This window comes from Telmatherina bonti, assembly GCF_933228915.1.
Source record: "Telmatherina bonti genome assembly, chromosome: 19".
Taxonomy (NCBI): Eukaryota; Metazoa; Chordata; class Actinopteri; order Atheriniformes; family Telmatherinidae; genus Telmatherina; species Telmatherina bonti.
This window is the reverse complement of record NC_136617.1, coordinates 23,528,545-23,542,857: the sequence shown is the minus strand read 5'-3', so window position 1 is coordinate 23,542,857 and position 14,313 is coordinate 23,528,545. Positions and strand designations below refer to the sequence as shown.

General features: G+C 40.7%; 1 protein-coding gene across 1 annotated transcript; it reads right to left on the bottom strand.

Moving 5' to 3' along the window:
• Window positions 1-356: 356 nt before the first annotated feature.
• dlx6a (distal-less homeobox 6a) lies at window positions 357-1,936 on the bottom strand (the record flags this gene model as incomplete). Its single annotated transcript, XM_079259018.1, has 3 exons — window positions 357-596; window positions 760-953; window positions 1,630-1,936. The coding sequence occupies 3 exons, from the start codon at window positions 1,934-1,936 to the stop codon at window positions 357-359; spliced, it is 741 nt and encodes a 246-aa protein (XP_079115144.1).
• Between the last annotated feature and the right edge of the window lie 12,377 nt (window positions 1,937-14,313).

The following is a 14,313-nucleotide window of genomic DNA, read 5'->3' as shown; positions in this document are numbered from 1 at the left end:
GGTGGTTCTGGGCGCCACAGCGCTTGGTGAGAAGTCTTTGCCTCAACGTGGCTGAAAGAAAGTCACTGATAATATTTGGTATATCGACGTTCAGATGTTGACATGAATGAAAGCATAACAAAGCCCACGGAACAGCCATGTACGCTAAAAAAAAAAAAATTGTTAGTCCCCTTGTTTGTGTCGATGCACTGAGGCTTGGCTGAGTTCGATCCTCCAGCAGAGCAGAAGAAGCAGCAGAGGGGCTCCCTCTCTTCCCTCCTCAGCATCCAGTCTCTGGGCTGACACAAAATCCAGGCTCTGTTGGAAGGTGATCCGGAGGCCTCCTGTCAGTTCGAGGACCCTCATGCCTCGCCAGTCTATCTCTGCATTGAATCTTGATGTGGGGAGGAATACCAGTGAGAGTAGCCGGGCATGTAGCTGTTGGCCGGCATGTTTACTCCTTTGGAAGAAGCTGAGACGTCCCATATTGGAGGGATGGTCGGGGAACGCGGGGATAGGGACATCGAGCCCGGTATGGGATCGCTCTCGTGAGGGTTGCTACCTTGTTTCAGCAGCTTCTTGAACTTTGACCTCTTATTTTGGAACCAAATCTTTACCTGCGAGAGAAAAAGACGCAATTAAAATCCTTTAAATCAAGTATACGTACAGAATAAAAGCAAAAGATTGAGAGAAAATATTTTCTAATGCGTGCTGTCATTTATTTTAAATCACCGGTGTGTCTTGTAAAGCTGCAGCTGCAGTGCATAAATCTCCTCATACCTGTGTTTGTGTCAGTCCTAGAGAGGCTGCCAGCTCGGCGCGCTCCGGTAAGGCGAGGTACTGTGTTTGTTGGAAACGGTGGTTCAGTGCTTGAAGCTGCAAACTGGAATAAATTGTCCGTGGTTTGCGAATTTTCTTGCCTTTCCCGTTAAAACGGATCTCCCCGTTTTCGATGACTGTCGTTTTCTGCTGCTCTGCAACAAAAACAAACAAGGTTATTAATCAAAAGCCACAGCAAGCCGGATTGCGCTCAAACCGCGGAATATCACCCCAACACGTCAAGTCGGGCAGCTTAGATATCTGCTCAGACTGCGACAAATGCGTAAATAAATGTAAATTGTGGCTGATAAACGTTGACATCTCACTGCCTTTCCGCGCCATGGCAGCCACGGTCCTCATACGCTGTCATATTTAGGATATTGCTGGTAATGACATGTCAATTAAATGCTAATTACAACATTCAAGACGTGCGGGCTACCTAATTTCCACGAGTAGTTGGTGAGGATTGCACGGCGGAGATGATCACACTCCGGGCATCCTAACATATTTTTTTTTAGAGGCGAGTGATAAACAGGGAGACAAAAAAAGCAAGAAAGAAAAAAAAAAGAAGAAAAACAGACACGGAAGGGAAGGCAGGAGCTTGACTTCTCGGGTGCCAATTACGCACAGTTTTCTTCAGCGTTCGATACATTCCTGCATTTGCAGCAGCCGTGCGGTGACTTGGGGATGACACCAACATGAGCAGGGAGACAAAAAAAGGTTTCATCCGGACTAAAAGAAGGTATGCGCTAGTGGTTTACAGTCTGGAGCTGAGGGTGCACATGACGCGGTGCGTTTTTCCACTTGGTTGGTTCAAAGGGGGTCTCTTACCTGCGCCGTCTAACCTTGTCTGTCCTCCCGTGTTGTTGTGATAGGATGGCAGGTACGGGCTGTGGTGCGGATGGCTCACGTAAGGGTAGGGTAACGACCTGTTGTAGGTGTTGGTCCCAGGATATGGGGTGTTGTCATGCTGGTGGTGAGCGTGTGAGCCGGAGTGGAGACAGTGCAGCGGGTAGTGGCCGCTGGCCATCGATGGAGAGCTCTGCTGTGAGTGCGACTGCTGTCCAAACTCCATGAAAGCAGACTTGGACGAGTCCTGAGCCTCCAGACCGTCAGCCATCGTAGTCATGGTCATCATCGAATTTTCTGCCTTGAGAGCTCTCACCCCCCTCTCTCTCAAGACCAAAACGGTTTTTCCTCTCTCTCGCTGCGCTGTTGTCTCTCTCCCCCTCTCCACCGCGAGCAGATATTGTCCTATTAACACCCGCTTTTTCCAGAGGTGTCTTTATTCCCACCCTTGTCCTGTGATATTCTCACTCAAAGTGGCGGAAGGTAGGCATAAGTTAAGGGAGAGATTTTAAGGTGCATTCTGTTAAAATTGAGCCCTTGCTTCCAGACTTGATGCAGACACTACAAGTAAAATGGTTTGTCTCCAAAGGGCAGCGCCTCCCGATTGGTCATCCAACCCAACGTCATCAGTGCTCTGCGCTTCACGGAGACTTGAGCTGGAGTTAACCCACCTTACCAGCTCCCACCACAACTACGGGGGGAAATAATATGTGGTGGGAAACACGCCTAATTCCTGCAGACACGCTTCACGCGTAAAACCAGCTTCTTTGGAGGTGTCGAGTCGATTTTGTTTTTTAGACCAAAGCTCCAAATTACGCGCGATGCGCAACACAGTGCACACTTTTAAGTCTGATGAGCTGAATCTGATATTTCCTTCCTAGGCTTCAAGTCCTTCTTTTCCAGTGAAGTAATTATGGAAAAGCATCACACAAACACTCTATTAAGAGAAGCATAACCTAAAAAAAAAAAAAATGAAATTGAGCAAAATGTGGTTACATTGTGGTTTACTCATTTTGTTTACTGAATAATATTCTTAGGATTTCAAAATTCTGCGACTTCACACAGATTGATTTTCTTCTGTAATTTTTTTTACAGAGAAACATCTGAAACTGATGGAAAACTATACATGACTTTTTTTTTTTTTTTTTACAAGCATGGACTTGAAAACATAATTTATTTAGACAAATAACTGATCAAATGCAACATTTTCTCTTTGCAGGCTTTGCTTTGATGCTGCCTAATGAGCGGTCCTCTCTTTACACCTTCTCCTCCCCCTCCCCAATAAAGTAACATATATTATAACATGGGCTACTGACCATATGATTAAAGATCCACAGACAATTCCAAATCCAGCGCATGTGACACATCAAATAACAATATGTCTGAGGTACAATAGGTTATTTTGCAGATGGAAGGGTGGATACCCAGATAAACTGACAGTGTCTTTTATCCCCCTTTTAATATGAGGCCTGGATAGCGTCCTCAATATATGTAAATTACACACTTTGTATCTGAGGGTTGCAATGTTCAATATTAAAATAAGAATAAAATGTTATTTCAGCTCCTATGCAATAGTTATTCAAATCTTGTCTTCACAACTTTCAGGATATTTTTGTGCTGTATTTAGGGATTTCACGAAAAAAAAGGACAAAAAAAGAAAGGAAGGGAAATAATTATGGTTGCAATCAAGTTACAAGGAAAACCTATTTGATTAGCGGCCACACTTTACTCAAATTGCAGCTATAAAATTAAGAACAATTCGCCTGTAATGATTATGGACTGGATTTATTTTGGGAGGGTGGAATAAAAGTGGATATAGCATAAATTATCCCCTAATTATACGCCAGTGTGGCCTCAATTATCCTCTTATCAAAAATGGTTGTCTAAATGCAGCGTTTAGTTTCAATTTTCTCCTTTTCTGAAACAAGAACTTGGTACCTTGCTATTATCGTCAGCTACGGTTGTTATTTACTTTGTGGGATTTAAAAAGTGCACAACCCAGTCGGATAATCATTTTTACTGCAGTGGACCCAGAGAGGAGCACAGGAGCGGAGAAGGGTGCAGATGACACCCAGAAGGATTTATTTTATCCCTGCAGTGTAATTTAGATTTTTTTTTCCAAATAGGAGTTTCTTGCTGCCAGGAGGGCTGCAGGTAAGAAGCTCGTTGAAGCGTTATTATTTTTGTCTTTTCTGACTCTGATAAGCATTTCTTATTGCCTTTGATCATTTTGAATTTCAAGCTTACATTTGGCCTCTGAGTCTGCACACCTCGGTCACCCCTCAGTGATCTAACATAGTGACCAATTCCCCTGCCCGTGTTCCACTTGGACACGCAGAGGAGAAACCAGATCCTTTACCTTTTCTAATCGCCTTTGAGTGCTGCCACAAAGACAGACATGCTTTGCAGTGATGTTGGTTGCTTCCCCGCGGACTCAAGAAACCCCCACGGGTCTCAATTATAAATTAGACATCCTCATTCTTCCTATATTTATTTATTTTTTTCTACAACGTGCATGCGCCACCGCGGGATTATTAAGTTGCGGGATAGCATTGCGGTTTAAAGTCAAAGTCTTGGTGTCCCGTGGGCGTGTGGGGAGCCTTTTTTTTTCCTGTGCACACTGAGATTAAGTGAAGTGAAGTGGTGGTGAAAGGACGGATTTGCTTGAATAGAGACAACATGACATACTCGACCTCAGTGCTTTTGAAATGTTTAAGATGTGGCCTGTTGCATGCGCGCTGACAACCGTGTCTGATTGAAAACTACATCTAACAACAAACAAAAAAAAAAGAAAAAAAAAAAGGAAAAAGAAACAAGAGACAAAATGAAATAGTATCAGTGGAGAATATTTGTAAACTGTTCTCCTGCTCTGTCATTGTGAATAAAGGATAAATATGACACATTATGCTCTTGGTGAGTGCTTCAGCTGTTGGACCGTGCCTCCTGCTACTCTCCCAATAATCTTACATTATAACAGTTCATAGCCTCTTCCTGGAGAGAAATTATTTTAGATTTTTAGATCGTAAAAAATGTCAGACACAAAAATGAACAGCGTTCAGTCGCAAGTCTAGAAATCACTTTGTCCCTAAGTAGATGATTGACCTTCAGTACAAGCAATGGCCGTGGTGGCGTAACAGAAGTGGTCTTTAGTTCCAGCTGTCTTATAAACGCTGATGAATGACTCTCTAAAATCACTCTAGTATCCAAACCGCTGGGTCTGTATCAAGGCCTGGGATTTTATTGTCGAGGATAGGATGCAATAAAACCGATCGTGTCTTTTTACCAGTGAAACCTGGCTTTATGTGGTTAACATGGTCGATGGCTTTGGCACATTAACTTTCATGACAGAAATGGGCAACGTGATTTGAACGCACATAAATGTGATGGATTTGTGCGTGAAACACGATTTGGGAAGATTCTCGACTGTTTGAATTTGTGCATTTTATCAAGCCATGTTTTTTTTTTGTTTTTTTTTTGTCAAACTGGCCACATGCATTAATCACATCTGAACTTTAACGCGGGTCGCGTTTTGCGGGTTCTGGTTTGCGGCTTATTGACTGTCTCAAACGTTGCCATCTCGTGAAGTTGTTTTATTCTTCTTTTTTTTTCCTCAGGGACCACTCGGTCTTTGGGCGATGACATGTCCCTGCAAAAGGAGGCACTTTGAGAAACTTGTCCTCCGTTCTCCGCTACGCAGAACTGAGGCTTCGCAAACACCCAGGCGTCTTCTTGCTTTCCATCTCTGTGCAAGGGGAGGTGGCAAAGAGAAGCGCAGAAGCACACCGCACGCAGCTGTCAGTGTTCAGCTGTGTGTGGTTTATTCTAACCAGATTCAGACCCTCTCAAATGGCTCCAAAAATGACAACCGATTAGCATTTAATGCTGAATTCACCCGTATACCCAAATGGCGCAATGCATTATTTGCGCACATAAATGGACGCACGGTGTACTAATGCAAATCCACTTATGTAAACCTTTGATGTGTTTTGTAAAAGCATGCAACTACACCAAGAAGCATTAGTGTGGTTTGGTCATAAAGAAAACCATGCGCTCCCAGGCGAACGACTGTTGACAATAAGTTTTGCATCATAAATTAGGACCGCATTATCTCGCGAGTAAATAGCAAAATTGGCATATGCATGGCCCCAGGTGCACGCGAGAGGGCCTTCAGATGGACCCAATGTGGTGTGCTGCAACAGGAGCTAAATGACCACAAATAAGCAGAGCCCTGCACCACTGGGTCGTCACAGCCTCTCATAGACTAATGGATTTAATTTGGCACGACTGAAGCTGCACTGTCTCAGGGCCTGCGTCCTAATTAAAACTGCTTGTTTCTCTTGTCGCCTTGCTTTATTGCATGTTTAGGTCCACCTGAGTGATTACACCGCTCGGTTTCCTGCAGCAGTCATGAGATGTTTATAGATATTTCTGTCCCTTTCTTCTGAAATGGTTATAAAAAGACGAAAGATGAACGAGATGATTTGTGTGAGAGAATGATCCCCTGTTGTTGTGGGAATTACTGCAAAATCACGACATTTTTTCACCATGCAGCGTCAAAGAGAAAGAATTAAAGAAAAATACATAGTAAAGTATATGTTTCTTACATTTATTTGTCTAAAATTTTACAATCATTTTTTGTCAGTAATGGCTGGTTGAATTGAGTGACGCGCGCATCTGTAACCTGTATGTGTGCACCAATCAATAACAAACACAGAAAAGATACACAATTTGAACTGGATTTTATGTTGGTTACAAATACAACTATGGTGCAGCATAATCCCCCTTTTCCCTCTTTCGACCTAATATACGACATTATTAGGTCTGACAGCACAGTGGTCGGTCTTGAAGGAGAGGATTTGGTCGGCAGATGACAGACAGGAAGGCCAGCAATCATGGGCTTTTTTTTTTTTTTTTTTTTTTTAAAGCTTTTTTTCAGAATGTACTGTTCGATGCCGTTTATCCCTGATGATAGAAAATTGCTCTGTTGCCAGGACGCTGCCGCTGAAATAGAGGGCAGGAGCAACATTTCCATTTTCCAGTTTGAAAGCCATTGAAATGAATTAGTAAAAATGAAAAAAAAAAAAAAAAGAGGAGGAAAATGAGAAAGAATCTCCTGGTAAACAAAAGGGAGCAAACAAAGATACCATTTTCTTTTCCCTGAGAATCCACCCTCCTTGTTTTTCCGTTTTCCCCCTTGTTTTTTTTTTTCTTCTTCTTCTTTCCTTTGCAGCAGCGGAGTGAAGATTTCACTTCAACAGTTGCAAATCACATGGTTGGCTTCTAATGTAGTCCAAGACCCGGGCCTACTTCAAAGACAATCATTTATTTCCCAACCTCCTGGAATAATTAGAGCGCCTTTTCATCTGTCGTGACACAGAGAGAGAGTGAGAGAAAAAAGAAAAAAAAGAAAGGCAAAAATTAGGAAGGAATAGTTGACAACGAGAAACACCAAAAAAAAAAAAAACAACCAAAAAAAAAAAAACCTCCCGAAATGTTTAACAATTAAACACAAATGAACAGAAAGCTGTGACAGCGGTGAAAACACTACAACGTTATAACGCGTTATAACAGTTCGGCCTAAACTCTACGTCTTAATATGTTCAAGGTTTAACATAAGTTACAGAACTGCTCCTAAATATAGTCAACAACAACAACAACAACAACAACAATGATAATAATAATAATAATAATAATAATAATAATAATAGTTTATGCTGTTATTGTTATTAATACCACCTTCAATTAATAACTCAAATCCAAAGCCATCACACAAAAATCCAGAATTTTACCAGAATCTGATTTATCTTATTTCTCCCATTGATTTATTCATTTATTTATTGGGGGGTTTCAGGTCTAGTTCAGTCTTTTTTTTCCCCTTTAAATAATACATTTGGGGAATTACTCATCGGTTACTCTGACCACATATTTACTCAGGCCTGTTGTATGTAGGCAGACAGGTGATTTTCTTAAAGCCTCTTAACAGGTCACCAGCACATGCTACATGTGACATAGAGCCTGATAGATGAAGAAGTGTTACCCGAAACCTGGATTATAGAGGAACCTTGCATTGAGGATATGATAAATGATAGATGTCCCACCACAACTGTGGCGGTCCCTGAAGCAGCAATGTGACGCCACAGTCATACAGGAATAGGCTACTGTTGTCTGGAAATGAATTAAAAGCTGAATTTTTTTAATGAAATAAGGGGTGAGCACAAGCCTCACCCTTTTAATACAATATGAACCAGGTGAGAGAGGGTGTATATATGTGTGAACAGGAAGGAGGCTTGTGAAGAATGATGAGTTGAAAACAAGATATAAATGACTAAGAGGCCAGCAACTCCAACAACAGAACAAATAAAACCATTGTGCAACTTTTAAAATCTTAGAAACAAGTTTAACCACAATAAAGATGAAAAATTATAATATGAGGTGCTTAACAAATCATGCCTGTCAAGTCAAGCTGTGCTGTTCATGCACAAATTATTAGTGATAAGATTTTTAATCACAAATCCTCCAAGCCTGCGGTCACAAAAACAAAGCAGCATGTACTCAAACAGGAAAATTCCTGCTCACATATAGAAATGAACACTGGAGGCAAAGCTGCACACACAATAGCCAACACTGCTTGCAAGGTAGCTTGAAATTTAAGAGGTGAAGTGAAGTGGAAGAAAAGTGAAGAGAAAGGAGTAACACCTGGTGAAATAGTGTGCAGGAAGAGGTTGTCTCACTCTCAAATGCTGCTCTGGTTCTCATGAGCTGCAGGGTTGCAAAGAGGTGATCAGGTATTGCCAATGGCACCTTTGTCTTACTGCAACACCTTGAGACACTCCTATTTGAAACCGAGGCTCACATCATGCTGGATGGTGAGCTCACAGAAAGTTTGAGTAAGCGAACGTATTGTTTTAAAGAAAACAGGATATTTTTTGTCATGGCCAGACCTATTATTTGGAGATCAAACTCTACGTCTTTCAATGTGTCTCTGCAGGAAAGAGGCAGCCATCTTCAAAGGTGACATATGTCTTTTAGAAATGTGAAGACTTGAAAAATAATCTGTTCCAAAGAAATAGAAGTTTTAAGTGAAAGATCAGATCCCAGAGATTAATATACACGCTGCACAAAAAAAAAAAAAAAAAAAAAAAAAAAAAATCCTGCAAAATGATCTAGAAATCTCAATGTTTGATGTAGATTTACTACTTTTGAATAAATCCATACTAAGAAATATATTTAGGACATATTTAAATACACATAGTTAAACATTTATAATCGTGCTCAGTTGTATTTTTGTACTGTAGCAGTTATTATTATTATTATTATTATTATTATTATTATTATTATTATTATTATTATTATTATTATTATAATATCTTAAAATAATTATTATAATAATATTTACTAGAATATTATACAATAACACATTTATCAGCTTACCAATACAGTTATATAAATGGTTACCAGTGATCAGGACAGTCTGGGTCCACATTATAACCTAATAGTTAACTAAATTGATTTCTTGGGAATAATATCATCCAGTCTCATATTATCATCGTAAATCGTTTAGAGGCCACCTTTACAGGCAAATTTTTTACACCTGTCTAACATGATATGTTATGCTTTTTTGTTTATTTTTTTAGGACTTTGCCCATTTTTATGAAGTGAAAGGAGCCAATTATTTATAATCACTGCCCTTGAAAATGTATTACACCCCACCTGAGGGCTCACTCAATCAAAGAGGCTGAAGGGAGGATTAACAGATCATCTCTGACCTTAATCCATCATATAAAAATCATTGTGAGGAACAAGACAGCAAACACTGTTTTTGTACTCCAGCAACAAACTTTCTCACTGTCTAAAATGTGACGGTGGTAGTTCTGACTGACTTATATTACACCCCTTTGAACATTTGAGTCCTACATTAGTCAGAAATAAAGTGACCATGAATAAAATCTTACAAAGAATTTCAAACTTTTTTTTTTTTTTAATGTCATTAATTTATTGTTTAGAATTGTAAATTTCCTTAAATACTAGTATAGCATTATTTTGTTTGGTCAACAGTCTGAACAAACAGAGCAATTCACAGGAAAATCACAGGGAAATAAAAAAATTTGAGAAAAATGACTTAAAATAAGCTTTATTAAAGTAACAAAGAAGGAAAAACATGACTCTAAGATGAGTTTGGGAAGTCTTTATTAAAAAAAAACCCCACTCAATTAAAAGATGATGCCCTTTGTGATGTTTTGCAGCGGCTAAACCTTGAATATAATTGCAGCTTCCTGACTTGGGAAGGCTGAGAGATGACCGCGACTGCATGATGTCCTTTATGTCACTGATCAGCAAAAGCAAAATTATTGTTAACTGTATAAATGTTTGTGAATAACTGCACTCTTTGTTTCCCTTTTTCCTCCTCTCCAATCATTCTTCCTGGCTTTTTCATCACACCCACCTTCCCCTTTCTACCCCCCCAAATTCCCTTCCTATCGTCTCCATCCCCTTCCCCTCTCTCCATTTCTCTCTTCATACTCACTCTACCCCCTTTCCCCTTCTCCCCTCAATCCTAACCTTGCACCTCTCTCCCCTTTTTTTCCTTCGATCACCCCCTCCTCACCCAACAGGTACACCTTCATCTTCTTTTGGCAGCTAACGGCCCCCCACACCAACTACCTCCTGTCTCTCCACCCTCTCCCTGGTTGGTTTCCACAGCTGTGGTGAGTGAGGGGCAGATGACCGGAGAATTGGCCCCTGGGAGAGCGCTGAGCCATCCTGGTGCTATTAGGCTCGTGGCTAATAATAGGTGTTTCAGACCGGGGGAAGATCAATCAGGGGGAATCATGGGGAATGTTCAGAGCAGCGCTTTTTACACATCGGCCCAGATGGATGAAATTACACTTGTCAGTTTTTAGTTGCATTACTCCCAAATTGGTTGTCTACTCTTTTTTTTCTCTCTCTCTCTCCCTCTTCTCTCCTTTCTCTCTCTTTGGCCCCATTCATGTGTCAGTGGCCTGCTAAAAGGATTCACTGTGAAATCCCTGTCATTTTTGTCTTTTCCCTGTTTAGCCCTCTGCCAGCAACTCCATTGCCTGCATGTATGCACTTAAAAGAAATCAGTTGAAGTCCTGAGGCTTGGCCAATTTCCGCGTTAAAGGCAAGTGAGCAGCTGACATTCTGTATGTGTTTTGCATGCATAATAAAACTGTTTGTTACAGTCATTGTCAAACATTTCGATTCGGATCAAAGGAAACTGTGCATCAACAGAAAGCAATGTATTTGCTACAATATATTAATAATTAGGGGATTATTTCAAGTATGGATGAAGTGATGATTGAGAAACCACTCAAAGCACTTTAATCAATGGGGCATAAAAAGGGTGAATAATCTTAAGATATTAATGTAGTAATGATGGACTACTTGTTAAGGCTCAAAACAACAGTAACTAATACTTAAGTAATTGATAATAAACATTGTTCATTGGCTGGTTTGGAGTTACCCGGTCACCACTCAAAGAAAGTGAATGCAGCAATCATTCTGCAGATAATTATGTGTTTATGGTTACCTGATGATTCATTGAAACAAGATCCTCCATGCTATGGGCAAGTATTTCATCATTAAATGTTTCCATTAGGAACGTTTGATAAATGATTAATCAATGAAAGAGTTTTCTGATTCAGTTTCTCAGTTTTCTTATATATTTATTGACTAGCAAATTAGATTAGATTTGGGGCGACTCATTGTCTTTGCCTATTTTGACAATAATAGAAAAAAAAAGTAACTACTTTATGAATTCCAGTTAGGATTTTTTTTCCCCTCTACATTTCATTCATCCCAGTTGTAAGAGGAGTAATGAACTGATATATTATAGCTCTAGGGAGCAGTTGATGCTTATGTGCCTTGATCTGGACACCAGAATGGTTCAGCTTCTCTGTCAGTCCAGACTAAATATGTGTTCTCACTTGAAATCCGAGGCCTTTCTCATTTGCTTGCTTTCAAAAGATTTTTTTTTTTTTTTTTTTTGCTTTTGCTTTAGTTTAATTTTCTTGTAAATTTAATGCAGTCTTGAAGTTTTGAAAGAAAAAAAAATAAGCTACACCATTTTAAAAATTCACCTCAAGCACTGAGAAACAACAAAGTAGACTTTTTTTTCCCTTTCAACTTAACTGTTGTTATTTCACAGAGAAAATGACAGATCAAGAAAATAAGCACTTATAATTGTGAGTTTGACATAATGCTTTGCAGTCATCATACCATTCCATTATTGATATTAGGAAAATGCAATTAAACCAAATTGGTAAATGTGTGAAATACAATAATTATGTCATCATTCCAGAAATAATGCTGTATAATGACTCAAATGAAACATTCAGGCTGTTTCTTTTGGTTGAAACTGAATAAAATTAATTTCTATTCATAAACTCTTCTCTGTGTTTATTTTAACCATGTATAGATTTTTAACCTCTTTGCTGAAGATGTTGCAGGAATCTAAGGACGCATAAAAACAAAGTTTTTCAGCTGGGCTTAATATTGACTAGGACTGTACATCGGATAGACATAAGCTTCTAAGCTTCTAAACAGCAGTCTCCTTTGCTGATCAATTCCCACAAATCTGAAAATGTTTTGCCATCAAAGCAGAATATGAAGCCAGAGCCATTCACGTGGTAATTGAATGACCTGAACATTTTGTGAAATTGTAGTGAGAGCTCAGTGAGGTGAAGGAGGAGTGTGTCTGGCTGTGTGCGCAAGCCATACAGCATATCATCTAAACCTATGAGCCCCTGATGTGTTAGATGATAACTAACACAGCATGCCAGTCAGAAAGGTGACAACAGAAACTAGGAGGGACTGTTTTAAGGCAAAATTACAACAGCTATTTGTGTCACTGATTTCCTCTCCTAACTAGGTGTTGACAGACTGAAATAAGTCTTTGCTTTGCAGCTCGCCTCTATCCCCTCTTCTGGATATGGGTACCGGCTACATCTTTGGCACACACACACAAAAAGGGAGGGGAAATGGTATGGTATTGATGCGTTTCTTGCTTGTGTCACCCCTCTATAAGACAAATGGCTACTACACCCTGCCATCAGAACACTACAGCATGACAATCACAGCAGAAGATTGGCTCTGTGTTAAAGTAGCTGGTCTGAATAGCTCACTAGGGAGACATTTTCCCCCCTCTGGAAATCAATACAGCCCCCAGATGTTGGGGTCTCCCAGCCCATGAAGCAGCCTGATGCAGAGATGTTCCTCAGTGTCTGATTGCACAAGGGAGAGGACTGGAAAACAGAAAGGCTTCTTTGACTGAAAGCACGGTGACCATGGGGGAGGGAACCGGGGCCTCTGTGAGAGAGTCTCCTTAGCAACAGGAAGAAAATTAACATTGACATCCTGACTTCCCAGCAAAATTCGTCTCAGGGCTTCTGCTGGATATTTCCATGAAGCAAGTAGCCTATTAAAAAAAAAAAAAAAAAAAGGGAGAAGAGATGTTCAAAAGCTCGTATAAAGACCCACACTCCCTGCTTGTCTCTCATTTATATTGAAATGAGTTTCTCCCTCTTCTTTGCTTGTGTGTAGTGAATACAGAGAGTCCTAATGTATGTATTTTGCTCATTTTACTGTGTCTGGCGTTTCCGCGCCTCTGCTCTGTGACTCTGTGTTTGTCTCCCGCTGTGGTAAACACAACACAGCTATGATAGCACATGCATTTCAGAGAGCTCAAAACACAGCCAAGGAGCCGAAACACTCTCACTCTCCCTCCCTCTCTCTCTCTCTCTCTCAATTTCTTCCCCCCCTCTCCTTCTGCCTCCGACAGTCCTCTCCCTCACTTCCAGCCAAGGTATTCAGCTCCTATGATTGCAAACATGCATAATGACAGCATCTCCCGGGGCCAACGGAGGTACCCCACTGATGCTGAGAGACTCTATCCTGTCGTCACATTGGAGGAAATTTGACGGCTGTGCACGCCGGAGCCTGGTGAGCTTTGGCAAGGCACTGCCAGAAGCTGGGCTGATGGGGGATTTTTTTCTTTCTTTCTTTTTTTTTTTTTTTGTTAATAAAATGAAGTGCAAATTGTGCCGGGCTCATTGGAACAGCTCACTGCTTCCTCCCATTACGAGGCCAGGGCAAGCACCATGGAAGCATAAGCGTGAATACATTATAAAGTAATGAGGAAACATCCAGGAGAGGGTCACAGGGGGCGTCAAGCAGCTCCTGAGGCCTTCCGAAGAGCTTTCAGCGTGCTCTGTGATGGATTAGTCATTCACGTTTCAAGAGTGAGAGAGAGGTGGAGTTCAACAATGTTACACATAGCAACAGTTGCTATGAGTTGCAGCAAGCGAGACCTATTTAGATATTGAACATGTACAGTTAGTGTCTGAGCAGAATATAGGTGAATAGGGATGGAGCTGCTTTGTGTACCACTAGTGATGATGGGGACATTTCTAACAATGCTACACAATATTAATGATCATACTTACACACACTATCATGAGAGTGGCTGGGAGGATATTTGTGGATGTACAAATGAAATCCAAATCCAGCTGCAGCTGCAGCTGGAGCATCCCTAAAAACCCACCTAAATCACCAGCAAATCATCCCTGACAAGATCTGTTTCATATCCAGCTGACATAAGAGAAAAAGAGTTGATTTGGCTTAACTGGGAAAACCAGCGGTGAGTGA